This window comes from Mus musculus, chromosome 10, assembly GCF_000001635.26.
Source record: "Mus musculus strain C57BL/6J chromosome 10, GRCm38.p6 C57BL/6J".
NCBI lineage: Eukaryota > Metazoa > Chordata > Mammalia > Rodentia > Muridae > Mus > Mus musculus.
In genome coordinates, this window is record NC_000076.6 from 128746698 (window position 1) to 128774304 (window position 27607).

General features: G+C 44.6%; 1 protein-coding gene across 10 annotated transcripts; it reads left to right on the forward strand.

Annotated features, from left to right (window-relative positions):
* The first annotated feature begins 1181 nt into the window (after window positions 1–1181).
* On the forward strand, window positions 1182–19871 carry Pym1 (PYM homolog 1, exon junction complex associated factor). Of its 10 annotated transcripts, none has more exons than XR_003948819.1 (4): window positions 1736–1869; window positions 3586–3640; window positions 18450–18694; window positions 18913–19464. XR_003948819.1 is itself a non-coding variant. In XM_030245391.1 (4 exons), exons 1-4 carry the CDS (start codon window positions 1836–1838, stop codon window positions 19391–19393), a joined length of 732 nt encoding a protein of 243 aa, XP_030101251.1. In that variant the 5' UTR covers window positions 1736–1835; the 3' UTR covers window positions 19394–19864. The 10 variants fall into 10 exon arrangements, 9 of the variants coding, with proteins under 9 accessions (NP_001240634.1, NP_084376.2, XP_030101251.1 ...); XM_030245391.1 differs by having other exon boundaries at window positions 1736–1937; window positions 18450–18543; window positions 18913–19864; NM_001253704.1 differs by having other exon boundaries at window positions 1758–1869; window positions 18450–18543; window positions 18913–19871.
* Window positions 19872–27607: the final 7736 nt, after the last annotated feature.

The window sequence follows — 27607 nt, forward strand, 5'->3', positions numbered from 1 at the left end:
AGATAGACAGGACTTAAGTGCAATTGATGAACAAACAGATACGGGCTGGTAGGCTTGGGCCAGAATGGTTGCCTGACTTAATGCTAGCTACACTCTAGGTTCCACTCCCCAGCATCCCTCCCTCCACCATACCCAAATGCAGGAGGAAGCAAAGGCATAGGTGAGGGATTATCACACACACAAAGTGAGGGATTAGAAGTATACATGTAGCCGGGCCGTGGTGGTGTACACCTTTAATCCCAGTACTTGGGAGGCAGAGACAGGCAGATTTCTGAGTTCGAGGCCAGTCTGGTCTACAAAGTGAGTTCCAGGACAGCCAGGGCTATACAGAGAAACCCTGTTTCGAAAAAAAAAAAAAAAAGAAAAGAAAAGAAAGAAGTATACACGTGTAAAAACATGTAGTGCATGCAAATAGCATTAAAGTCATTTTGAGACTTGAATTGAAAGGAGAGAGGTTAAAGCTGGGAGAATTGCAAGGAGGACAATGTGTGAGCTTTTGAAAACTTAGTTGAGGTTCTTATTAGCCTGTTTTGTTTCTTTTTTTTTTTTTTTTTTTTCCTTTTGGTTTTTTTTTTTTTTTTTTTTTTTGGTTTTTCGAGACAGGGTTTCTCTGTGTAGTCCTGGCTGTCCTGGAACTCACTCTGTAGACCAGACTGGCCTCGAACTCAGAAATCCTCCTCCCTCTGCCTCCACTGGGATTAAAGGCGTGCGCCACCACTGCTCGGTTGTTTTGTTTTAAAGTAGAACATATTGTCTACTACTGAAGTACTAATATTTCCCCACTTCTCAATTTGAGAGGCACTGTTGGACGTTAGTGTAAGCCAAAGTTGGGCAATAGAAGAGGGTGAAAGAGTTAAGGAAAAAGCTTTGTAGGAGGAGGGCAGACACCTGAGGAGAGGAGCTTGAGCCAGCACCTTCCTGACAGAAGAGGAAACAAGTTTAACAGGATTTAGCCCCAGAGGAACTAAATTGCTGATGGAGGAGGGGAGGGACCGGACCGGGCTTTGGCGCTCCTTCCAAGAACAAGGCACAACCTAACAAAGGGAGTGGCCTCACTGTCCCGGTAGATTTAAGGGTGGAACTGCTCGCGGTAGCCAAAGCTAATCCGAAGTGTGGGGCGCGGCTAATTAGAATACTGACTGGGTCCGCCCCAAAAGCCTTCACCCCGTGCCCTCTGACCCGAGAGGATCCAGTACTGAGCAGCAGGCCAAGAAGTTACCTCGCCGGCCGCTGAATCCCCAGGGCTGCCCGCCCCAGTTCAGTCATGGAAACCGCCAGCACCCCCGAGGCCACGGGGACAGGTGACCGACTCGCAGTGCGCCGATCTTTGCGCACCCCTTCGTAGGTCTCTGATCAGTTAACCTGGGCGGCCGAGAGTGGTCGGCGTGCCGAGTAGACCTGCCCACTTTTAAGTGTTAGCCCGGGTTTTCGTGTATCCCTGGGGCTTCTTTGCCCATGCCAACACGCGCCCTAGGGTTTGGTGCAGGCGAGGGGCCTTGCATATTCCTTTCCTCTTTTACCAGCTTTCCTGCTGGGTCCCGGTGGGCCTTGAGCCTGCGAGGACTGTCTGGGATAAGGCTTATGCCCAAACTTCTCTCCGAGCCCTAGGGATTGTTTTATATACATCAGGAGGTCAACAGTGGCGTCGGTGGTAGTCTAAGAGCCCATGACTGTGAGCGTCTTACACTCGCCTTTTCCGCCTCCCGCGTCAGAGAAATGGTGCAGTCTCTCTTTAAGATTAAAATGGTGGCTTGCTAGGATGAGGACTCCACTTCCGGCGGGGAGGGGGGCGGGACCCCAGCCCGCTCACGCCGGAAGTGGTTCGGGTTCTCAAGATGGCGACTCCCTATGTAACTGACGAGACCGGCGGTGAGTGCGGGGATCGCGGAGCCGCCTCTCCCGGGATTCTTGGGTTAGGGGTTCGGACTTGGAAAAGGGTTTGTGCCACGCCCATCCCGGGGCTCCTCCTTTGCCACGCCCCCGTACCGCCTTCCCCATTCATTCCTTTTGGGTTGTTACCTGCGCCCCCTTCTGGTCTCGTGTTTTTTGGGGGGGGTCTCTGCTTCCGGTCTCCCAAACCCTGGGGTCCTCCAATGTCCCCTGCTCCGGGACCCTTAGGCGCTTCAGCTCTTTCTAGCTGTTGGAGTCCCGTACCTTTGCAAGGTTCTCCAGCATTATGGGCTCCTGTGCTCAGTTCCCTCCAATTCCAACCCCCTTTCTCCCTCCCCCATTTCTTACTGTTGTACCTGCTCTCTACCCTTCCCTGTTTTCATTCTTTCTCTCCGGGCTGTGTCTGCTGATGATCTCATTGCTACATAGTGCTTTCTTCTTCACTCTTTGCCCCATCTTCATTGGGTGGGGGTGGGGGTGGGTGTCACTGAAATCCAGACGTGTGAAGGGAAGAGGAATTTAACTTTCAACTTGACTTTTCTCCTTGGTGGAGTTTTCCATTTAAAGTGGGAGAAAACAAACAGGAAAGTATCTACTGGCCTTTCTCTCAACGTCTTTGATAATTGATAGAACCCCATGATTTCTTAAAGGTTGAGTAGCACTTCAGTCGAGCTGTCTGAAATGTTGGAAGTCAGCTGTTTGTGTGTGAAGCTGAGAATCGGTTTTATGTTTTTGTCTTGTTTGTAGTTGCCTTGTCTTTAGGATAATGTGCAATATTGACTTCGAGATGATCAAATAGATATTTGGAAGACGTAGTGCAAGTACCCGGTGACTGTTTTTGTAGCCTTCATCTTGGTCTTCATATGTGACTAGGGTTTTGTAGAAGTGATCCTGTGATTGTGCGGTAATGCACGGTGTGTTTTAAAATGTGCCATTTATGCTTCTTGGTTTGCTTTAAATGTTCCTTATTAAAATTAAAAGCATGAGCCACTGTGCCCAACCTTTAAAAAGCAACTTTCATCTTTAACACTCCAATCCCCAGATGTGATCTCACTATGTGGCCCTGGCTGGCCTAGAGCTCACTGTGTAGACCAGGCTGGCCTTGAACTCATAGAGATCCACTTACCTCTGCTTCCCAAGTTGTGGGATTAAAGGCGTCTAATACCATGACAGGCAGTTTGCAGCTTTTAATGTGTACCTTCTTATTCTTTTTATATTCCATCTGGCCCCTGCCCTGCTATAGAGATAGTTTCTGTTCTTTGTGGCTCTGTAGAAGAGGAAAATAAGCTGTTCTTTTGCCTCTCTGCTTTTCAAATGCAATTTTAGCAAAACGGCAGTGTTCCTATCTACTGCCCACAGATTATGTTTTTTTGTTTGTTTTTTTAAAAGACTTATTTTGTGTGTGTGAATGTTTTGCCTGTGTGTATGTCTGTGCGTCATTTGTGTGGTTGGAGACCACAGAAGTCAGAAGAGCTATTAGATCTGAGGCTGGAGTTTGAGCTGTAGGCCACTATGTCGGTGCTGGGAATCAGACCCCCAAGTCCTCGGTCCACTGCAGTAGCCACTCTTAACCTCTGAGCCAACTCTCTAGCCCTTTTGTTTTTATTTTTGTTATTCTGTCTGTAGCAGCTTGGGAATGCTCTGAACCCCCTCGTTCCTGAGCACGAGATCATTGACGTACCTTTGTATTTTCAGCTACACCTCAGGATTACTACAACCTGGACTTCATCTGTGACACATTTCCTTTCAGGTATTCCCCTTCGCTTTAGCCTCCTTACCAGTCGCCATTTGACAGTCTCAAATCCACAGAGGCAGCTTTTTGCCCTCTTTAGGTTTTCTGGTTGTGTGTGTGGGTGTGGGTGTGGGTGTGAATGCGTGTACTTGTCTGTGTGCACGTGCATGCATGTGGAGGCCAGATGTTGATGTCAGGTGTCTTCCTTGACCACCCCACTTCACCACCACCACCACCTTATATCTGACAGGATCTTTCACCTTAACCCAGAGTTTGGTGACTCAGCTAGTCTAGATAGTCAGGGTGCTCCTGGGATCCTGTCTCTGTCTCCCAAGTGCTGGGATTGTAGGCATGCCACCAGCCCACAGGTGTGAATGTGGATGGATGCTGGTGATCTGAGTACTGGTCTTTATATTAATGTGGCAAGTGTTTTAACTTCTGAGCCATATTAGCCCCCTCTTCTCTCTCTCTTTTTTTTTTTTTTTGTTTTTGTTTTTGGGTTTTTTTGTTGTTTTTGGCTGTTTCAGATAGTCTCTTGCAGTTCAGGCTGGCCTTGAACTCCTGTTCTTCTTGTCCCCGCCTCCTAAGCCACCTGCATTGCAGGTATTTAGTTCAGAACTGCATGTGGCTGTCTTTGTCTTGAATGATATTCATCAACTCTTTTCTTGGCTACTGATTTTAGACTCTAAGAAAAGAAAATCGGAAGTTAGAAGATTCAGTCTCGTGTTAACTTCTGTCAATATTACAGCTTTTTGCCAATTCCTGCTTCCTGGAAGCCTAAATTCTTTTATGACTATTTTACAAGACTCTATCATTAGCCCTTTAATTCCTCCTTTTGTGGCAAATACCCTTACTTTATATTTCATTGGAAAATTAGGGCCTGTCATTTCTGTTTTCTTAGCCTCAGCCAGGTGTCTGTCACTCTCCTCCCTCCCGTCAGGATTTCACATCAGCGGCTTGAGCACTGGGATTATAGATGTGGGTTGCACTGTTTAAGTCCAGATTTTTGAATATTGGGTCTCGATAGTCTGTTGCTAGACTGTGGTTGTTATCCCTAGCGCTTCCTTCCTCTTCTGTGTTGCTTATTCCTTCTTCTTTCCTAATGCTGACTGTCTTAACTCTGGGCTGGGCTGTCACCTTTCAGATTCACCTTTTCTAATCCTTCCATTGTTATTTCCTGTCATGGGTATCATTTTCTAGCCATCTCTAGAGCAACTTTTTTTTTTTTTTTTTTTTGTCCCTTTTTAAGACTTTGGATTTTATTTATTCTGAAACAGTGAGATGGTATAGATTTGGCTTTTTAGATTTTTAGAACAATTGAGAAGATGTTTCAAAGAATTTCTTTTTTAAAATATTTATTTATTTATTTATTTATTTATTTATTATATGTAAGTACACTGTAGCTGTCTTCAGACACTCCAGAAGAGGGCATCAGATTTTGTTAAAGATGGTTGTGAGCCACCATGTGGTTGCTGGGATTTGAACTCAGGATCTTTAGAAGAGCAGTCGGCGATCTTAACTGCTGAGCCATCTCACCTCAAGGAATTTCTATATACCTCATATTTTTCCTTTTTACTAGCATTTTGTATTGATAAAGTATATTTCTTACTGTAAACTAATCAGTATCAGTACATTATTATTAGTTAAAGTCATAGGTTATTCAGGGCAGGCATGGTGGTTCATACCTGGGTTCCTAGAACTTGGGGAGGAGAGACAGAAATCCTACACTTTGAGGCCAGCCTGGGTTACATAGACCGTGTCTCCAAAAAACCCAAATTATTGAAACTTCCTTAAGCTGAGGGTGATGGCCCAGGTCTATAATCCCAGCACTTAGAAGGTAGAGACAGTCTTATCTCTTGAGTTTAAGGACAGCTTGGTCTACACTGTCAGAGAAAGAGAGAGAGAGAGAGAGAGAGAAGGAAGAAAGACCTTTCATAATTTTTTTCTGATCCAGGATCTCATCTAGCATGCCATCACATGTAGGTCTCATGCCTCCTTAAAGAATTTCTCACACTTTTCTTGCTCTCAATCATCTTTATGGGCTTTTTTGTGGGGGTGTACAGGTGTATGTGTGGTATATACTCACGTGTGCCCATTCGTGATTTTAGAGGCCAGAGGCCGCCAGCTGGTGTCCTGTTCTTTCTGCCACATTCCCTCCAGAGAGCATCTCTTGTTGGGTCACAGGTGCATATGGCCACACCTGCCTTTTTACTTGCATGCTGGTGATGCTTTTAAGAGTATTTTAGTAAGTTTTATGACTGTTTTACCAACATATATATGTGCTTGGTGTTTATAGTCAGAATATAGAGACAGTTGTTAGCTGCCACTTGAGTGCTGGAAATTAAACCTAGGTCCTCTGTAAGAGCAACAAATGATCTTAACTGATGAGCCAATTCTCCAGCCCCAGTGGTTCTGAGGGTTAACTCAGGTCCTATGCTCCCACAGCAATGCCTTTACCCAAAGCTACTCCCAACAGTTTTCAGCAATGCTAGGCATGTATTTTAAAGACCACGCTTCTACTGGAATTTCTTCTTTCTTCCTATCCCCAACTCTCTGTCTCCTCTCCCTCTCCCTGTGTGTGTGTGTGTGTGTGTGTGTGTGTGTGTGTGTGTGTGCACACCTGGGAAGTTTTAAACTGTGGATCTATCTTTCCTTTTTTCCTAACCCCAGTTCTCTGGCCTCTGTGTTTATACACATGCACAGGCGTGCGCGTGTGTACACACACACACACACACAACACACACTCCAGGTTTGTGTGAAACACTGTCTAGCCCAGGGAGGTCTTGAACTCTGGATCTACCTTTCCTCAGCCTACTGAGTGCTAGGGTTCTATGTGTATGTCACTATCCCCAGCTGTTTGATGTTTCTGTCATTAAATTTAGACTAGGTGGTTTTGGAGGAAAACAATAGAGACAGGTTACAGGTTGTAAGATGACAGTGATTTCCCCTACCCTATGTGTAGTAACACTGATACCTGTCTGAAGTAATGTTTATAAAGTCTTTCCATTGTAAAAGTTTACCTTTCCTCATTTAAAATGTTTATTTTTATGTATGGGTGTTTGTCTGGACATATATCTGTCTACTACTTGTGTGCCTGTTGCCAGAAAAGAGCATTGGATCCCCTGGAACTGGAGGTACAGGCAGTTGTCAGCTGCCAGTGGGTGCTGGGAATTGAACCCTGGTCTTCTGGGAGAGCAGTTAGTGCTTACCAATTTGCCACCCCCACCTCATGCTTTATAGAGGCTAAGAGTCACTGTGAGCTCAGGTAAGGAATTGATGTTAGGCTTTCCTTTTTAAGGACATTATTTGGAGTCTTCTTCCTAACACATTTGGGTTGTTTGTGTGTGTGTGTGTGTTTGTTTTTTGTTTTACTTTGTTTTTGTTTTTGTTTTGTTTTGGCTTTTTGAAACAGTGTCACATTTAGTAGACCAGGCTATCCTGGAATTCACTAGGTAGCTCAGGCTGTCCTTGAACTCACAGTAGTTTTCCTGCTTTAGCTTTCCAACTGCTAGATTTACAGATGTGAGTCTACACACACACACACACACACACACACACACACACACACACACACAGAGCATCTCTCCTGTTTATTCAGTCAATTACGTAATATTATTTTGCTGATATTTTATATTAGGGTTAGCTAGTATTCGTTTATTTTTCAACCGTTCCTGCTTTACTTATTTTGGGTAGGGGTGGCGTGCTTGTAATGCCAAGGATAGATTCCAGGGCCTGGGACATTTTAGGCAAGAATTCTACCATTCAGCTGTACCTCCAGCTCTCAGCTCCCAGCCTGCCATTGTTTCAGACAGGGTTCTCTCTCTCTGTAGCCCTGGCTGTCCTGGAACTGGAACTCTGTGTAGATCAGGCTGGCCTTGAACTCAGAGATCTGCCTGGCTCTGCCTTTTTAATGCTGGGACTAAAGGTATGCCACACTCCTTTCAGCTTGCCCTCCTGGAGCTCAGGTGATCCTTGTGCTTCAGACATAGGTACATGTTGTGCCTGGCTCACAGGTGCATCATTTATCCTACTACCTACTGTTACGTTTGACAGATTCCTTCCTTCCTTCCCTTTGTCCTTCCCTTCCTCCATTATTTTTGTTATTTTAGACAGGATCTCCTTTTCTAGCTCTGGCTAGCCTGGTCCTTGCTATCTAGACCAGGCTGACTTAACTTGCAGTTATCCTTGCCTCTTGTAACTGCTAGAATCACAGGCGTGTGCCATGTTTTTAAACATTGTTGACTCGAGTGACATGTACATTTGTTTGTATCTTCTTTTTTGACTTCATGTTATGATATCGGTGCTATTCTTTGCTATTAAAAGTTCTTTAGCTGGGGATGTGGCTATAGAATGGTGGTTGAACACTTACCTGCTATATATGAGGTCCTAGGTCTGTCCCTAGTATTGCAGAAACAACTCATTAGTCTGGATGTGGTGGTACACATCTGGAGTCTTAGCATCTCAGGAGGCTGAGTGAGGTGTGGTGGTACACATCTGGAGTCTTAGCATCTCAGAAGGCTGAGTGAGGTGTGGTGGGTCACATCTGGAGTCTTAGCATCTCAGGAGGCTGAGTGAGGTGTGGTGGGTCACATCTGGAGTCAGCATCTCAGAAGGCTGAGTGAGGTATGGTGGGTCACATCTGGAGTCAGCATCTCAGGAGGCTGAGGCAAGAGAATCACTTGAGCTTACTATGACTTTGGAGCTAAGCCTAGGCTGGCAGGAAGAAAAAAAGTTCCTTCTTTTTGTTTGGCTTAAAATTTATTTTTCTTTATGTATATGAGTGCTTTTCTTGTTGGCATGTATTTGTACCCCTGTGTGTGTGTGTTTGGTCCCTTGTAACTGGGGTTATGGGAGGTTTTGGCCACTGGGGACTGAACTTGGGTCCTCTGCAAGAGCAACAAGTGCTCTTAATCACTGGGCCATTTCTCCAGAAACACCCACACCTTATTTTTTAAATGTGAAACGCTTTGTGAATTTGCATCCTTGTGCAGATACCTTGTTAATCTCTATATTGTTAGTATGTGTTCTGCCAAAGTAAGTACAAAATAGTTGTTAAGAAGCCTTTGGGATAATAAAAAATTAAAAAAAAAAAAAAAGAAGCCTTTGGGAATATTGCTAAATGATAAAATGGATGATAGGACTTCCTTGCTTTACAGCTTGCTGGATTTCTCTTAAGTTTTTTCTTATGTCTTTCTGTGTATACATATTAGTGGGTGTGTGCACATGTGTGTGTAAAGGGCAGAGGTTGTTGACCTTGGGTGTCCACTTGAACACCCCCACACACAGCACCCCACCCCCTTTTTGAGATAAGATCTCACTGAGTAGGATGGCCTAGAACTCAATATTAGACAAAGCTGACCTCAAATGCACAGAGATCCGTCTGTCTCTGCTCCCTGATTGGGACTAAAGGCATACAATACCATGCCTAGTTCTGCATTATTTTTCAAAGACAAGGCTCTCTGAATTTGGAGCTCACTGTACAGCTAGGCTGGCAGCTGAGCAAGTCTGAGAGGGCCTCCTGTCTCTGTCTCCCTAGTTCTCAGGCATGTACCGCTGTGCCTGCATGAGTTCTGGGGGTGGTATCCTAGGCCTGTGGATGCAGGCATGTACCTCTGTTTGTTTGTTTGTTTGGATTGGTTGGTTTTTGGTTTTTTGAGACAGGGTTTCTCTGTATAGCCCTGGCTGTCCTGGAACTCACTTTGTAGACCAGGCTGACCTCGAACTCAGAAATCCTCCTGCCTCTGCCTCCCAAGCGCTGGGATTAAAGGCGTGCTCCACCACGCCCGGCTAGGCATGTACCTCTGTGCTGGGATTTCGATCCTTGTGCTTGTGTAGGAGGCACTTCACCAACCGAGCCATTTCCCTGGCCCCTGTGCTTTTAAATTTCTATTTCCTTTTATTAGTGAGTTTGAACTTTCTGTACTGCATTTGTGTATTTATTTATCTGTATTTATTTGGATGTGTGTGAGCATGTTCTCATGTGTGTCAAAAAGCAACCTAAGGGAATCAGTCCTTTCCACCATGTGTCAGGCTAGGCCAAAACCACCTTTACTGGCCAGCCACCTTGCCAGGTCCAGTGTGTAGTAATACTGTTACAGCCCTTGGAATTCAGAGTTTAGATTTTAGTTTCTGATACTGTTTACTAATTGTAACTTGGGGAATGTTAATAAACTTCTCATCATGTGTAAACTGGAATAAACTGGAATGATATTTCGTGGAGTTGTGAAAATTAAATAAGATGCCTATAAATATTGAGCCCTGTAATTGTTGCCGTTATCTTCTGAGAATTGACATTTGTTCTGCTCAGATACTAACTCCCTGTGTGCTCAGTATGCAGCGTGGTAGAGTGCTCACCTGGCTTGCACAAAGCCCTGGGTTCAGTGTACACCAGATTGTGGTGATGCACATCTGTAATCCTAGAACTGAGGAGGCAGATGCAGAAGAATCATAAATCCAAGGACATCCTCAGCTGCATAACAAGTCTGAGGCTGACCTGGGCAACATAAGACCTTGAAGATAAGTCACTCTAATAAATCCTCTCCCTTACTTTGTTTTAAGAGAGGGTCTCTTTAAGTCAGTTTAGCCTTGAACTCATGGCAGTCTTCCTGCCTCAACTTCCTGAATGCTGGAATTTCAGGCCTGAGCTTAACTTCTTGAAGATTTAGTCAGATCTAGTGGCATACAACTTTAATCCCAGCATTCTGGAGTCCAAGGCAGGTGGATCTTGGTGATTTCTAGTTCAGCCAGGACTACATAGTGAAATGTCATCTCAAATAAAATAAATTAAACAAACTTGCTGAAGACTCTACTCAGCTTGTAAATGATAATTATATCCACAGTCAACAAGACATGTGTGAAATTGCTGGTGTGATGTAGCTTCATGTTAGTAAGAACCCATTCTAACTGTTAGCAACTGTGACTTTTCCAGTGCTGTGCTTTCCATTGTTGTCTCATTACCCTGTCCCCTTCTCTGCCTAGAGGAGTATTGGCTGCTCATTTGTTATTATTCATAACCAGTCTTTAAGGTCATATCTTGAGGCTTTCCTAACTCCCTGTCACCTTTGCCTTTGTCCCCTCACCCTCCCCACTCTACACACACACACACACATACACACACACACACACAATTTTTTTCCTGAGACAGGGCCTCGCCACATAGCCCCTCATGGCTCAAACTTGCCTCACTATGTACACTAGGCTAGCCTAGATGTGACATGTGTGTGGAGGTCTTGAGTTGAGTCTCTCCTCCTCTGGGTAGTGAGGCTGGCACCCAGTCACTTTCTTGGCACAATACTTAAAACTATTCTCTCATTCTTTGTTTGCCCAACTTGTCTATTTCCTCTTTAGCATTAAAATTTTTTTTACCATTTCATTGTTTTATATTTAAGATTGGATATTACATAGACAAGTGTGGTTTTGGCTCCTGATCCTCTTGTCTCTAATAAATACTACTTGAATTCTAGGATTATCAGGATACATTGCTATGCCTGGTTAAACATGGATATTTAAGGCTTCATCTCCACCGTGTGTGTGTGTGTGTGTGTGTGTGTGTGTGTGTGTGTGTGAGAGAGAGAGAGAGAGAGAGGGAGAGAGAGAGAGAGAGAGAGGGGAAGGTTTGATCCGTAGCACTGGCTGTCTTGTTCCTTATCATGTAGCTCAGGCCTCTCTTCAGCTCATGGTGGTCTTCTTGCCTCAGACTCTTCCATTTAGACTGTAGACTCCTGAAACTAAGGACATCTCACTACTCATATTGATAATCCTATAGTACATAGTGTCTGGTTACTAGAATGTGTCAATATTTAATCCACTCATAATCTGACTTCTGACCACTGTATTTTCTTGTTGCTTTATTCTTAGAAGATGAATAAGGGTTTCAAATTAGCAAAAATTATTTTCTTGTTTGTTTTTATTTTTGTTTAACAAGATAGGAGGATTTCACTGTGTAACAGGCCAGTTAGTCACTTTGTAGACCAGGCTGGCCACAGATTCACAGCGATTCACCTGCCACTGCCTTCCCAGTGCTGAGATTAAAGGTGTGTACCACCAGTATTAAAAAAAAAAAAAAGCTATTTTTAAAATTTCCCCCATCCATAGTATCTATGCAGTATTTAATACCTTACCTCCTTAAAATAGTATTTAATATACTTTAACACCGCCTGTAACTTTAAACCCTTGTTCTCCATGGCACAGTACTCCCGTGCTTGGAATATTTCCTGTCAATGCTGCTGTTTTGTCTTCCTAGGGAGTAATGATGATGATCATCTCTAACCTGAATCCTCCGCCTGCCTCTGCCTCCCAAGTGCTGGGATTGAAGGCATGTGCCACCACTGCCCGGCCCTTTTTACAATTATTTTAATTAATATATTTTCTTATTTATTTATTTATTTATTTATTTATTGGGAGGGGGAAGACTTACCATGATGCACTTGAGGCAGTAAGAGCTCAGCTTACAGGTATCGGCTCTCTCCCTCCACCTTATGAGAGCAAACAGATGGTCAGGTTCAACAAGCAGCTTTAGCCACCAGCCATCTCACTGGCTCTATGTTTTTGTTTTTGTTTTGTTTTGTTTCTTTTTTAGAAATTGTACCCAGGGTCTGGAGAGAAGGCTCAGTGATTAAGAGCACATACTTTTCCAGAGTTCCAGGTTCAATTCCCATCATTTATGTTAACTGACTCCCAACTGCCTGTAACTCTAGCTCCAGAGGGCTCCATCACCTCAGGCCTCTGCAGCACCTGCCCTCATGAGCACATACCCACAAATGTGTGTGTGTGTTTATATATATTTAATTAATTAAAAGTGATAAACCGGGAGAGAGGGTTCATCGGTTAAGAGCACTCACTGCTCTTCAGAGGACCTGAGTTTGGTTTTCAGCTCCATATCAGACAGCTCGTAATAGTCTATAACTTGCCGGGCGTGGTGCTGCACACCTTTAGTCCCAGCACTTGGGAGGCAGAGGCAGGCGGATTTCTGAGGCCAGCCTGGTCTACAGACTGAGTTCCAGGACTGCACAGAGAAACCCTGTCTCAAAAAAAGCAAAACAAAAAACAAGCAAACAAAACAACAACAACAAAAAAGAGTTGTTAGCCCTGAGATCCTGTCACATTCTAATCTGTGACCTAGATCTCTTTCTTTGTAGCAGGTCCCAGAAACTCACATCTTTACCAGGTAATTCCCAGGTCCTGTGGAGTTCTCCCAAGCCTTGCTGTGTTATTATCTGTTGTCTTTCTGCTCTTGCACAGGCCCTGGGTTTGACTCTCAGGACCCACATAGCTGCTCGCAAGAGTCTGTAGCTCCAGTTCTGGAGAATCCAACACTGTCTTCTAACCCTGCAGGCAATAGTCACATATGGTGCGCACAAATGCATACAATCAAAACACCCACATACATAAAATTAAAATTTAAAAAAAGTTTTTATTGCTAGTAGAGTTAAAGAAATAGTTTAAGGATGGCACCCACCCAATGTGGGGAAATAACAAGCTTAAAAATTCTTTAGAGCCGGGCGTGGTGCCGCACGCCTTTAATCCCAGCGCTCAGGAGGCAGGGGCAGGCGGATTTCTGAGTTCGAGACCAGCCTGGTCTACAAAGTGAGTTCCAGGACAGCCAGGGCTACACAGAGAAACCCTGTCTCAAAAAACAAACAAAAAAAATTCTTTAGAGCAGCTGTCCTTACAAGCATTATTTGAAAGTCCTAATTCTCTGCCCTTGGTTTTCTTCTGCGGGTGGGAATCGCCAGACCTCTCCCTTCTTTTTGACTTCGCCCTTGGATACCATGAAGGCCAGAGGCTGGAACCAAGATGGCGTAGAATAGGTGCTCCTTGGTCATCTGTACCTCTGAGGGCCTTCACACACTGTGGGCATTGAAAAGGCCTCTGCCTCCCTGCTTCTAACAAAATGGGCAGTTATATATATATATATATAATACTATATATTATATATAAATATAAGAGCATAAAGACCACAGTAGGAGTTTTGAATGTACACCAAGTGCGGTTTCTAAGAGGCCAGGAAAGGGTACTATTTGTGTGTGTATGTGTTTTTTTTGTTTTTTTTTTGTTTTTGTTTTTTTTTTTTTTTTGAGATAAGGCTTCTCTGTGCAGCCCTGGCTATCCAGGAACTCGCTCTGCAGATCAGGCTGGCCTGGAACTCAAGAGATCCAGCTGTCTCTGCTTCAGAGTGCCAGGACTCCACCCTGCTGTGGACTTTATTTATACTACTTAAAATTCACTCTTGAAGAATAAGGTGTAGAAAATAAAGAGAGAGGGGTCTGGAGAAGTTAGTATTTCAGTGGTCAGAGGTGAGTGGGAGTAGTGAAGCCTAAGAAGTTTAAGTCTGTGTGAGTGCCTTGAGGACTGTAGAATCCATGAGTCTATTTGTCCTCTTGCTCATATCCCAAACCTGAAATGCTTCCCTGTTTCTGTTCCTTCAACCATATCCACAATTCCATGTGTATAAAGCCAGGTTATCTTCCACCAGTCTCAACTGATGCTGTGTCCTTCATAAAATGTTTATGAATCACCCAATCAAAAATAATTTCATTCAAACTAGGTGAAGAGACTCATTTCCACCACTTGGGAGGCATGCACTGAGTTCAAAGACCCTGTGTCATAAAACAAAAACTAAAAGTAATTTTCATTCTCCAAGCCATTTAGGTTTAAATGTGAAGTCATACTTTTTTTTTTTTAATCTACATTATACCACAAGTTAATGGGAATTCTTTTTTTTTTCTTTTTTTTTAATGTAAAGTTACTAGCTATTCCTTTTTTTTTTTTTTTTTTTTTTTTTTAGAGATTTATTTATTTATTTATTATATGTAAGTACACTGTAGCTGTCTTTAGACACACCAGAAGAGGGAGTCAGATCTTGTTAGGGATGGTTATGAGCCACCATGTGGTTGCTGGGATTTGAACTAAGGACCTTTGGAAGAGCAGTTGGGTGCTCTTACCTGCTGAGCCATCTCACCAGCCCTTAATGGGAATTCTTAGGGAGAAAAATTGCTTACAGTCTGGCAAGATGGTTCACCAGGTAAAAGCAGGTAAAACCATGCAAGCCTGAGGGCCTGAGTTAAAGCTCTGGAGCCACATAAGGGGAAGGGGGAGAACTAACTCCATGCCGTCAGTTTTCTCCTGATGTGTGTGAGGAGAAAACACACACAATAATAAATGATACATTTTAAGAATTATTAACGCTCAGCTACAGAGAGTTTGATGCTAGCCAGAGCAGCCCTGTCTAGAAATAACTAATTTTTTGGTTTGTTTGTTGAGAGGGTTTCTCCATGTAGCTCTGGCTAGCCTAGAACTTGCTCTGTAGACCAAGCTGGTCTGCAACTCAGAGCTCCCCCTGCCTCTTCCTCTCTCTTAAGTACTAGGATTAAAGATATGCACTATCACTGCCTGGCACAGCATAACATTTTATATACTGTGTGTTTTCTAAACTTAAACACCACATATTTTGTTGAAATTGTGGCACATAGTATAGGACCTCTTTTGTTTGTGTTATGTGCTTGAGTTCATGTATGTGCACGGTGTGTATGCAGGACCCCTGAAATTCTTTGAAAAAAAATTAAGGGTGTATTGTATATTCAGTCATGTATGCATGTGTCTGTATGCTACATGTGTATGGGTACCCACTGAGACCAGAGGCATTGGACCCCCTGGAGCTGGGATTCCAACTCAGGACCCCCCCCCCCCATCCTTTAGAAAAGCAATACAGGCTCTTACATGCAGAGGGAAGCATCTCTCTAGCCTCTGAGAATGTCATAACACACATTTTGATGGTATTCACCCCCTACTCCTACCCTTTAGCTCCTCCTAGATCCAGCCCTCCCCACTTTGATGTCTTTTTTTTTTTCTTTAAATAACCCACTGAATCCAGTTTGTGCCGACTCTTCAAGACTGGGCAATCCACTGGACTGACCCTCCAGTGGCTGTGCCTTAAAAAACAAAAATCAGTCTGTCTCTTTCTCTCTCTCTCTCTCCCTCTCCCTCTCCCTCTCCCACAAGGTCAGTTGTCAGTTAGCAGTCAGAGGACGGCTTTGGGAGTTAGTGGTTCTCTCTGTGGAGACCAGCTCAGGTTGCCAGCTCAGGTTGTATAGCAAGTGTGTGTCGTGTGTTCACGGAGCCGCCTGTCCAGCCCCTGAAGGATTTGTTTAGATGCTTTTTAATTTTTAAGATTTTTTTCTTATGTTTTGGGTGTTTTGTCTACATGTTTGTCTGTGTACCATTTGTATGCAGTGCATGTAGAGATCAAAAGAGGATGTTGGATTCTCCCAGAGCAGGAGTTACAGACAACTGTTAGCTGAAACGTAGTTGCAGGGAAGTGAACCCAGGTCTCTCAAAGAACAGTCAGTGCTCAGCAGCTGAGCCATTTCTCCAAATCCTTGTTTGAGATTTTTTGTCATCTTTAAAAGATGTATTTTTCCATTCTTATAAAATTGAATATAAAGTTGGTTTAATTTAGCTATCTATAAATAACACCTTAATTTAATTTAAAAAATTTTTTTAAATTTTTTCTTACGCTAAAGTCCTAAGATTTGGATTAACTAACCAGAGGTGAAGTACTTGATCCCTCCTCACTCCTCCGATACTCAGTGAAATCCTACATATTATTGTTTGATGATTAGCTAGCATGAGTGTCCTAGTTAGGGTTTCTATTGCTGTGGTGAAACACCATGACCAAAGCAACTTGGGAGGAAAGGGTTTATTTGGCCTACACGTCCACATCACTCATGCCAGACTGATTTAAAATACTACTGGATGGCAGATTTATTCATTGCCAAAGGTTCTAAAACAATCTTTTCAGTAAAGGACTCATGTCACAGACATTTCTTGATGCATACCATGTGCCAGATGGTAAGGTCCTGGACTGGCATTCACAGCCTACATATCCTCTCTCCTGCACCAGCACACTCTTCAGCTCAGCCAGACTAGCATCACCGCCTACAGGCTTTTATTTATCCAGATGGATTTTATGTGTTGTGAATGTTTTGTTTGCATGTATGTCCATGTACAGTGTATGTGCCTGGTGCCTGTGGAGGTCAGAAAAGGGTGTCAGATCCTCTGGAACTAGAGTTACAGATGGTTACGAGCCTCCGTGTGGGTGCTGGGTCTCCTGCAAGAGCAAAAAACAGAGGCTGTCTTAACCTCTAGGCCATCTCTCCAGCCCCTCGCCCGTCTATGTTCTTTGTTTCAGAGGGAACTTCTCCTTCAAATTCATCTTCCTCCCTTCCTCTCTCCCTTCCTTCCTCTCTTCCTTCCTTCCTAGTGTCCCTTGTAGCCCAGGCTGGATTTGAAATTGCTCTGTAACTGAAGCTCAGCCTTGAATTCCAGATCCCTCTACCTCACCTCTAGGTCCTCTGAACAAATGACCAAAGCTTTTAACTGCTTCCTCTTTTCGGTTCCAGCCTGGCTCTTGTTATTCCTGTCATCACCTGTCTGACTCACCTGAAGAACTGTTTTACTGCTGGGAGCATGGCTCAGTGGTGCAGTACTGGCCTGCTATATACAAGTTCAGTCCCCAGAATCTCCTCCCCCCCCCCGCAAAAAGGAAGGAAGGAACTCTTTATTCCCCAAGTTCTTATGCCCAATACCATATCTGTTTGCTTTTTACTATTTATCACCTCCAACTGCTGTATCATATCTTAACCATATTTTCTTTTAAAATTTTTTATTATGTTTTTGCTGGGTGATGGTGTTTTTAATTGCTGAGCCATCTCTCTGGTCCTCTAAAAATTAAAATTAAAAGAAAATTTAATTATTTTGAGTATGTTTTATTTAGTGTGTGTGCACACATACCATGATGCATGGGTGGAAGCCAGAGTTGGGTCTCTCCTTTCACCATGTTGGTCCTGGGAATAAACTCAGGTCCCATGGTACCTTTACCTACTGAGCCTTAAAGATTTCTATGGGGCTGGGGATGTAGCTCATTTGTAGCATGCACAAGCACCCAGCACCATGTAAACCAACCCTGTATAGATAGACTGAATTGATAGTATGAGACCAGCCTGGGATATGTTAGGCCCTGTCTCTGTCTGTCTGTCCGTCTGTCTCTCTCTCTCTCTCTCTCTCTCTCTCTCTCACACACACACACACACTTTAAACTTTATTTGTATACAGTACTTTGATCTTTCTAAGTGGGAATAATTCTTGAGCCCATGACATGATTCAGTGGGTAAAGTGCTTGAGCAAACCTGAGACCCTGAGGTTAATCCCTGGGACCCATGTTAAGATGGAAAAAGAGCTGACTTCTGAATGTTGTCCTCTTGATGTCTACATGGGAACCTTGGCATACACACCCCATAAACACATAAATAAAAAGCATGAACAAGTGTCCTTTGCATCCACGTGTTTCCATGCCTTTGTAATCCATTTTCCTAAAAGTTTTGGTTTTTTTTTTTTTTTTGAAGTCTGTTTGAATGAAACCTCTCCCTCAGTCTTCCTTGCTCTTCTCTGTGTACTTCTTGCCTTGGCCCCGACAGTCGGGTTTCTTTATTGCTTTTGATGTTCCCTTTGCCTTGGACTTCCTCAGAATGCCATCTCTCCCTGGTCTGTCTGCACATGTTACTTAAAAACAGCAGCAGCAGCAGCTCCATGGGGCAAGGATAGTATGCTAGTCAATAAATAACAGAAGAGGGAAGTTGCTATGAGAAATGCCTTAGCTAAGTGGACTCTATCATCGGAGGTGGGAGATGCAAGTTCAGGTCTGCAGAGCGAGCCTTACCTTTCATCAGGATGGATGGATGGGGGCTGAGGGAGCTGTGCATTTATAGTCTCACCTTGGGAGAGGCTTGAGAATGAGAGACTAACTCTAGCTTAACTTCTGTCGTTACAGGCAAGTACATTGCCTCAACACAGAGACCCGACGGGACGTGGCGAAAGCAGCGGAGGGTCAAAGAAGGATACGTGCCCCAAGAGGAGGTCCCAGTGTGCGTGGTTAGGCTTAACAAGGGGTTTTTAATGGGTTCCTACACAAGTATAGCATATTATGCCGTGGAGTTCAGGGATGAATCGTCTGGGCCCGAAAGAAATGGAAGGAGGGACAACGGTCTCGGGAGAGGAAGGAGCTGGGCTTGAGGGGTGAGTGGGGGTCTCCCCAACTGGTCTGGTTCCTTTGACCTTTGTTCTCCAGGATCCATAGTCAGCAATCAGAGGGCCAGGGCCACGAATTCTAGAACTTTCCTATAGACCAGGGACTCTGAAGGGCAGAGAAAACAGGAATGTCATGGGAAGGTGTGAGGTGGGAGAAGTTAGGCTGAGGTGAGTCCTGGAAGCTTTAGCATCTCTGTTTCTTGCAGCTATGAAAACAAGTATGTGAAGTTTTTCAAGAGTAAACCAGAACTTCCCCCAGGGCTGAGCCCTGAGGCCACCACACCGGTCACCCCATCCAGACCTGAAGGTGGTGAGACAGGCCTCTCCAAGACAGCCAAACGAAACCTGAAGCGGAAGGAGAAGAGGCGGCAGCAACAGGAGAAAGAAGCAGAGGCCTTGAGCAGGACTCTTGATAAGGTGTCTCTGGGAGACACAGCCCAGATACCTAGTGCTCTCCAAGGCCCCCAGGCCACGCCTCTAGCTGCCTCTGATCCATCCGACTCTGCTGCCACCACAGAGAAAGCCAAGAAGATCAAGAACCTGAGGAAGAAGCTTCGGCAGGTGGAGGAGCTGCAGCAACGCATCCAGGCCGGGGAGGTCAGCCAGCCCAGCAGAGAACAGCTGGAGAAGCTGGCTCGACGGAGGGTTCTGGAGGAGGAGCTGGAGGACTTGGAGTTGGGCCTGTGAGGCTTCAGGAGTAGGGGAGTGGACTGCAGAACAAACCATGGGGTGCTCTGGGGTCCAGGGAGTGTGGGCCGCAGCAGTCAGGAGGGGTACCCCCATACTGACTCACCTCCACCTCCTGTGGCCCGACTCCGTCCTCCAGAGCCTAGGCTCTCTTTCATCCCTTCCACTTCTTCTCAGCTCCTGTTTTTGGACTTTCCCCTTCCATCCCAGTGTTCACAATCTGAGTGCCGACCTGAGGTACCTCTGCTGCTGATCTGGGTGTCTTGTTGAAAAGGAAACCGGGGGGGTGGGAGTCTGTTAGCGATCTGAGGCTGAGGGTATAGCAGTACCCATGTTTTGGAGTCTTAGTTCCTGTTCACAGTGTTTATGAATTACTTCCCTGACCATCCCGATTTCCCCCCACCCCACCCCCCACGCCCCTTAATTTTTTTTTTTTTTTTTTTTAAAGAAAAGAATAAATTGAAGTAGATGACATGTGGTCAGGCTTTGGCTCTGTTCTCGACTCTTGTCAATATGGTGAAAGAAGACACTGAAGTTTTAATGGAGCTAGGGATTAAACCCAGGGACTTGCACATGCTAGCTCTTCTACATCCCTAACCCTTAATATTTTAAAGGTATACTTACAACTGTGGTAGTACACACCTGTGGTAGGACTTTGGAGACAGAGACAGGATTGTCAGCATTCCAAGGCCAACCTGGTCTACAGGGTAAGACCATCTCAATAAAGTGATATATGGCAAAATTAGACCTCAGTAAACACAAGTTAGCGCTGAAATCTAGTGAAATTTAGAAGAAGGTTAATTTGACACTAATGTATGTGCCATTGTGCCACACAGCAGTACATCTGCTGTACCTTCCTCATTGCTTCTGAAGATAACTGGCTGACGTCAGATGCTGGAGCAACTTTTGAAATTTCACCTTGGATGCTACCTAAGACGATATCGGGGCAAAGTAATGACATGTCAAGATCTATCCAGAAGATCTGCTGTCCATCTCTTGTCTTATCCATGCTGCGCCTTTGTCACAGACTACTGGGAACCGTGGTCAGCTCTCAGGAATTCAGAGGCCCTAGCTTCACTTAGAAGTCCCACCAAAATCAACCCTGTTAAATCCTTACCCCCTCCCAGCCCCTTTAAAGCTTTCGGATCTTTGAGAATCCTTCCCTTACCATTACCCTCACCCTTAAACATTAGCTAAGCTACCCATTTCTTGTGTGTTCCATGTGTGTATGCCCATGTCAATGTCTGTGTGCGGTGATACCACACAAAATGTGGAGAAGACATTCACCTTGCTCTTCGAGGCAAAGACCCTCATTAGGCCTGGGCTCGCTGATTGTGCTAGGCTGGCTGACTTGTGAGCCTCAGGGATCCATCTGTGTCTTCCTCCCTAGAGCAGCTCCCCGAGGCCCCTACCCCTCCTAGGGGTAAACTCCTGACTGAGCTGTCTTCCCTGCCTATCATGGTTGTCCACATTGTCATGTTTGCTTATTTCCCAGCCACCAACTTAGTTAGTTCCTTCAGCTCCTAAGCCAGTTGGTTAGTTTGAGACAGGATCTCTGTATAACCTTGGCTGGCTTGTAACTGGAATTCACTGTGTGGATGAGGTAATTGTCCTGCCTCTGCTTCCCCAGCACTGGGCTTCCAGGTGTGGGGTACTGCATTCTTAGAGCCTAACAGTTAAATTCTCAAATATCCAACTGAAATAAGGCTTGAAACCATGCATAGAAAAGAACACGGCTAATAATAAATACTTAGCCTGGGAACAGTTAGAGACCAACGTCTGGGTTCCTTTTTGTAGGAACCTGACAATTACTATATATGTAGTTTCCCATATGTTATGAGAAACAGACATATGTATACAGGTTCCTGAAGGATAGGGTGGGATTGAAGTTAGATGTCAGAGTGCTTACCTAGTATGGACAAAGTCTTGGGTGTAATTCCCAGAACCACATAAAACAGCAAGATAGCACAAGCCTACAGTCCCAGCACGACGAGAGTAGAGGCAGGAGAATCTAAAGTTAAAGACACCACAGGTCAAGGCAATGCCCGAGTCCTCACTGCTAATGTGAGACAAAATTTTGAGCAATAAAGCTCCCTCAGGCAACACCTACCCCAGGACTCCTGAGTGTCGTGTGCTGGATACTTTTGTGTCAACTTGATATAAACTAAAGTCATGAGGGACCCTCAGGAAAATGCCTCCAAAAGACAGGGCTGTTGGCAGGCCTGAAGGGCATTTCTTAATGGATAGTGCTATCTCTGGGCTAGTGGTCCTGGGTTCTATCAGAAAGCTGGCTGAACCAACTACAAGGGACAAGCCAAAAAGCAGTATCCTGCCATGGCCTCTGTGCCTGTGTCAGCCTCTGCCTACAGGTTCCTTCCCTGTTTGAGTTTTTATCCTGACCTCCTTCAGTGAGGATCAGTGCTGTAGAAGCATAAACCAAATAAACTCTTCCCTCCCCAACTTTCTTTTTTTGAAGACAGGGTTTCTCTGTATAGCCCTGGCTGTCCTGGAACTCAGTCTGCAGACCAGGCTAGCCTTGAACACAGAAATCTGCCTGCCTCTACCTCCCAAGTACTGGGATTAAAGGCGTGCACCACCACTGCCCAGCCCTCCCCAACTTTGTTTGGTGGTGTTTCATCTCAGTAATAGAAACCCTAGGGCACCCCCTATAAGAATGAAAAATTAAGTAACAAAGGCCATCCTCAGCTGCCTTGGATCCTGCCTCAAAATCAAACTTTTTGTTGTTGTGTTTTGTTTTGTTTTGTTTTGTTTTTCCAAGACAGGGTTTCTTTCTGTAGCCTTGGCTGTCTTGGAACCATCTTTGTAGACCAGGCTAGCCTCCAACTCACAGAGATCCACCAGCACCTCTCAAGTGCTTAAAGGCACATACCACTTCCCCCTGGCCGACATGAATGAGTTTTTAAGGATTTTTTTTTATGCTTCTATGTCTATGTGAATGAATGTCATCGGAACACAGGTCAGGTGCCTGTGGATTCCAGAAGAGGGTGTAGGGCTCCTTGGAGTTGGAGTTACAGGTAGTTATGAGTTGTCTGAAGTGGGTCCTGGTAACTGAATTTAGGACCTCTGCAAGAACAGTATACTTTTAACCTCCGAATCATTTATGTAGCCCTGATAAAAATCCTTTATTAAAGCCAGCTAGAAGCCGCTGTGGTAGAACACACCTTAATCCCAGTACTCAGGACTCTGAGGCAGACAGGTCTTTAGGAGTTTCAGACCAGCCAGGGCTGAAACTGTCTGAAAACCTTGTCTCAAAGGGGGAAAAAATGAAAAGTAACAGGCATAACTGCTGCTATGTGTTTCAGTTAATTTTCAATTGCCCTGACTGAGATACCATGACCAAGGGGACTTAGAGAAGAGTTAGTTTGGGGTTTCAGAATGTTAAGAGTCCATGATCATCATGGAATGGGAGCATGGTAGCAGGCAGGCTGGCAAAGGCCTGATTAAAGGTTTGTGCCAGGCCCTCAGACTGGGTCTTACTATGTCACCTAAACTGGCATCCTCCTGCATCATCATCCCCCAGTGTTGGGATTATAGGCATGTAATGGCAAGGATAGCATTTGAATAGCGTGACTAACACTGCATGAAAATCTGGCAGTGAAGACTCGGCCTGCATTTGCAGGCAGGTCTCAGGGTGACAAGTATGTGGCCAACATGCTTTCAGTTTTGCAGGGTCTGTTTTCCTCCACAGAAGAACATTTACGTGTAAGGCAGGAGTCTTCAAAACATGGCCCATGAGACTGGTGAATTTAGAGCCTACCATCCTGAAATATGCTACTTTAACATATTGGTTATTTTAAGTTGAAGAATTTAGCTGGTCTTTGCTACATTGTGGGATCTTCTTTTTCCCCACCCTTTATTCTCCCTCCCCCTCCATTTCACCCCATCACTAGATAGGAGATAAAGGAGAGAGGGAAGAGAGAGGGAGGGAGGGGGGGTTGTTTGAATCTAATTTCTGTCTTATTTCTTCTTTGAGTATGATTACTAACAAACCACAACCAACATCCCCGAACGACCAACAACCACCCACCCTACCTTTCATGGTCCCAGCATTTATATATATACCCTCCAAAAAGTTCCCAAAATTCCAAAGGTCACACAATCACAGAAACTATCAACAGCTGGCAAAACCATGCTTCTGCTAGAGCATGAGGCACATCATAATCAGCTGCCGTGACACATCCCCAAATCCCCACACGTCTTAGTCAGGGTTTCTATTAGCTCAACAAACCACTATGTTACCTGGCATCTCCAAAACTGCTGGGGTCCCTTGCTGCAACTGGGCTGCACTTTCATCAGTAGCCTCTCATAGGCTTTTCCCGGTGCCAAGCCTCAGCTTCTCTACATGACCCTTTCAGCCCTGGGCCTCCAACCGCCACTGAGGCTGCATCTTCATCAATGACCTCTCCTGGCCTCTCACAGTGCCAAGCTTCAGCTGCTCTTCATGACCCCTTCATGCTTTCAAAACAAGTACCACCTGGGTAACCCTTATATATTACCAAGTCCAGCTGCCAACGTGAAGTACAACTGTGGCTGCCTCTGGAACACAGCTTCTCTGTGCTCCCAAGAAACACTTCCCAGAAGATTTCACCTCAGTGATGCCGGTCTCTTATTAATTGTCCCAGTAAAACAAAGGTTTCTCTTTAGTAGTTCTGGTACTGTGTTAATCACAGCTGATTCTTCAGCCCCAGCTAACCAGAACCATAGAATATTTGCAATCAAAATAGAAATGGCTCTGAGAGAGCCTTCAGTCTTCCCTCTGAAATGCCACAAGCCAGGCATCCATTTTCTGCACAGCTCTCAAAATTCTTATCTTCCAAGCTCCTACAGAACATTGCCGCCATGGTCATAACACTCAATGGCTTTTCTAGCCCAAAGTTCCAAAGTCCTTCCACAAATCCTCCCCAAAACATGGTCAGGTCTGTATACAGCAAAGCCCCACTAAACTGGTACCAGTTTGTCTTAGGATGTCTATTGCTGCGACAAAACACCATGACCAAAAAGCAAGTTGGGGAGGAAAGGGTTGATTTGGCTTACACTTGGAAATCATAGTCCATAATTGTAGGAAGTCAGGACAGGAACTCAAGTAGGGCTGGAACCTCGAGGCAGGAATTGATGCAGAGGCCACGGAGGGTGCTGCTTACTGGCTTGCTTTCCAAGTCTTGCTCAGCCTGCTTTCTTATACAACTCAGGACCACCAGCCAAGGAATGGTACAACCTACAACATGCCAGGCCTTCCCCTATTGATCAGTAATTGAGAAATGCCCTACAGCTGGACCTCATGGAGGCATTTCCTCAACTGAGGCTCCTTCCTCTGTGATGATTCTAGCTTGTGTCAAGTTGACACATAAAACCAGCCAGTACACCACACGTAGGATTAAAACAAAAACACATCTTTATAATATTTCTGTGCTAAAACTCCAGAATTCTCTCTATGGAAGAAAATACAATATTGGTGCTCTTTGTTTCATCTTTCTTCCTGAAAGTAGACCACAAGGCAGACTGCAAAGGTGCCCCCTTACCAGGAGGAAGGGGAGACATTCTTACCAGAGATGGGGAACTGAGGCTGAGAGAACTCTAACACAAACAAACCCTGTGAGCTAGGTATGGTGGCACAAGCCTGTACTCCCAGCAGCACTTGGGAGATGGATCTTGGAGGATCGGGAGTTCAAGTCATCCTTGGTCAAAAGGTAAGTTTGAGACCAGATTGGGTGGTGTGAGACTCAAAATAAAATAAAATAAAATAAAATAACATAAAATAACATAAAATAACATAAAATAACATAAAATAAAATAAAACAAAACAAAAATCAACCCCAAAAGGAAAGTTCCTCTCTCCACATTTCCACAGCTGCCCAATCTCTCCTCTTATCACATTTTTAAAAAGATTTATTTATTTTATGTATATGAGTACACACTTTAGTTGTACAGATGGTTGTGAGCCTTCATGTGATTGTTGGGAATTGAACTTAGGACCTCTGCTTGCTCTAGTCAATCCCACTTGCTCCGGCCAAAGATTTATTTATTAGTATAAGTTCACTGTAGCTGTCTTCAAACGCACCAGAAGAGGGTATCAGATCTTATTATGGGTGGTTGTGAGCCACCATGTGGCTGCTGGGATTTGAACTCAGTACCTTTGGAAGAGCAGTCGGTGCTCTGACCCACTAAACCATCTCACCAGCCCCTCTTGTCACATTTTTGTAGTTGATTTAACCTAGGGTATAAGCTCTCAGCCCTCGCTGCTACTTTGTATTGTCATCACCCTCCTGAAGGTACTCCCTGCACACATAAAAATAACCCAACACAACTTGTGTGCTTTCATCTGCTATTCTAATACTAACTTGATTTTCAGACCCAGTCAGAGTGTGAGAGAGTTAATTGCTCTCCCTTGCTTTATGGCTGTAATAAAAACTCTGACCACAACTAACTTATAGAAAGTGTATTTTTTTTTCCATTTGGTCTAAAGCCGATGAAGCAAAGCCAAGGTAGGAACTTAAGGCCACAGGGGTTTTGGGCTTGGTGGTCCACGCCTTCATCACAGCACTTGGGAGGCAGAGGAAGAAGCATTTCTGTGAGTTCAAATTCAGCTTTGTTTATGGAGTGAGTCCCAGGCCATCCAGAACTACATAAGGAGATCCCAGTCTCTAACAAACAAACAACTCCAGAACCCCACCACCAACAGCAGCAAGGACAGGATTGCTCACTGACTGTTCCCTGCTTCTGTTCAGCTAGCTTTCTTATGCAACCTAGGACCACCTATGACAGTGGTTCTCACCCTTCCTAATGCTGTGACCCTTTAATACGGCCCCTCATGTGGTGGTGATCCCCAACCATAAAATTATTTTGTTGCTACTTCATAACTGTAATTTTGCTACTGTCATGAAGTATAATGTAAATCTCTGTGTCTTTAAAAAATGATCTATTTATATATTTTATGTTGTCAGTGCTCTATCTGCATGTACACCTGCATGCCAGAAGAGGGCATCAGAACTTATTAGAGATGGTTGTGAGCCACCATGGAATTGAACTTAGGACTTCTAGAAGAGCAGCCACTCTTAGCCACTGAGCCATCTCTCCAACTTCTTATATCTGTGTTTTCCAATGGTCTTAGGTGACCCCTGTGAAAGGTTCTTTCAACTCCCAAGGGGTCGTGACCCACAGATTGAGAACAAATAGCCTAGGACCCTCTCCACTTATCTCAGAAAAAAACGCCCCACAAACACACCCACAGGCTAATCTGAGGCAAGCAGTCCTTCAACTGAGTCCCTCTTCCCATCCATGACCAAGAATATCCATCATACTGGTAAAGGAGAAATTTATTTCCCCCACAAAATCAGTTGAGGAAGTCACAACTAGTATGTCATTGCCGAGAAGTTTCTCGTCTTGCCTTGTGTGTAGCTGCCTTCTTATGTAGAGTCACACACATGGCTTTTCCTGAGCTTATCATCCTGGAAAGAATCCCCTTTGATTAGGGCACAAATCTTATTAAAGGTTCCCTATCTCATGACCTCATTTAAATCTAATTAGTGCCTTAAGGTCTTGCTTCCAAATGCCATCACAGTAAGATTATAATTCAGCCCATATGTCCGTGTGTGTGTGTGTGTGTGAGAGAGAGAGAGAGAGAGAGAGAGAGAGAGAGAGAGAGAGAGAGAGAGTTGCTTTTCTTTGCTCATGGTGTGTCATCCCCCCCACCCCCCTTATGCAGGTAACAAAGGTTAGGAATTTGGAAGTGAGCTGTTTTAGGACTGGTCGTTTTGGCATTAGCTTGTATTGGGGTTTGCTGCCCACTAGGTGGTACCGAGAGGCCAAGTGGTATGGAAATTTTCCTCAACCTGCTTGTTTTCAAAGCAGCAGATAGGTTTGTTTTTTTCCTGTACAGAAACTTTCTAAAACCTATGTTTGTTCGTGTGTATGTGTGTGTGCACGGGTGTGCAAATGTCACTGAGAGGACATCCTGTGGAATCAGTTCTCTCTTTTCTGCCAGTCCAGAGGATTGAACGCAGGTCGTCCAGCTTGGCCAAAAGCACCTTTACTGGCTGCCAGATCTGGCCAGCCCTCTCTTTGGGTTTTCTGAGGTGGGATCTCATGTAGCTCAGGCTGTCGTAAAAAATTTCACTGTATAACTGAGGATGGCCCTAAGCTACTGATCCTCTTGTATGCCTTGATTATAAGTAGACTCAGTACACTGGGTAATCG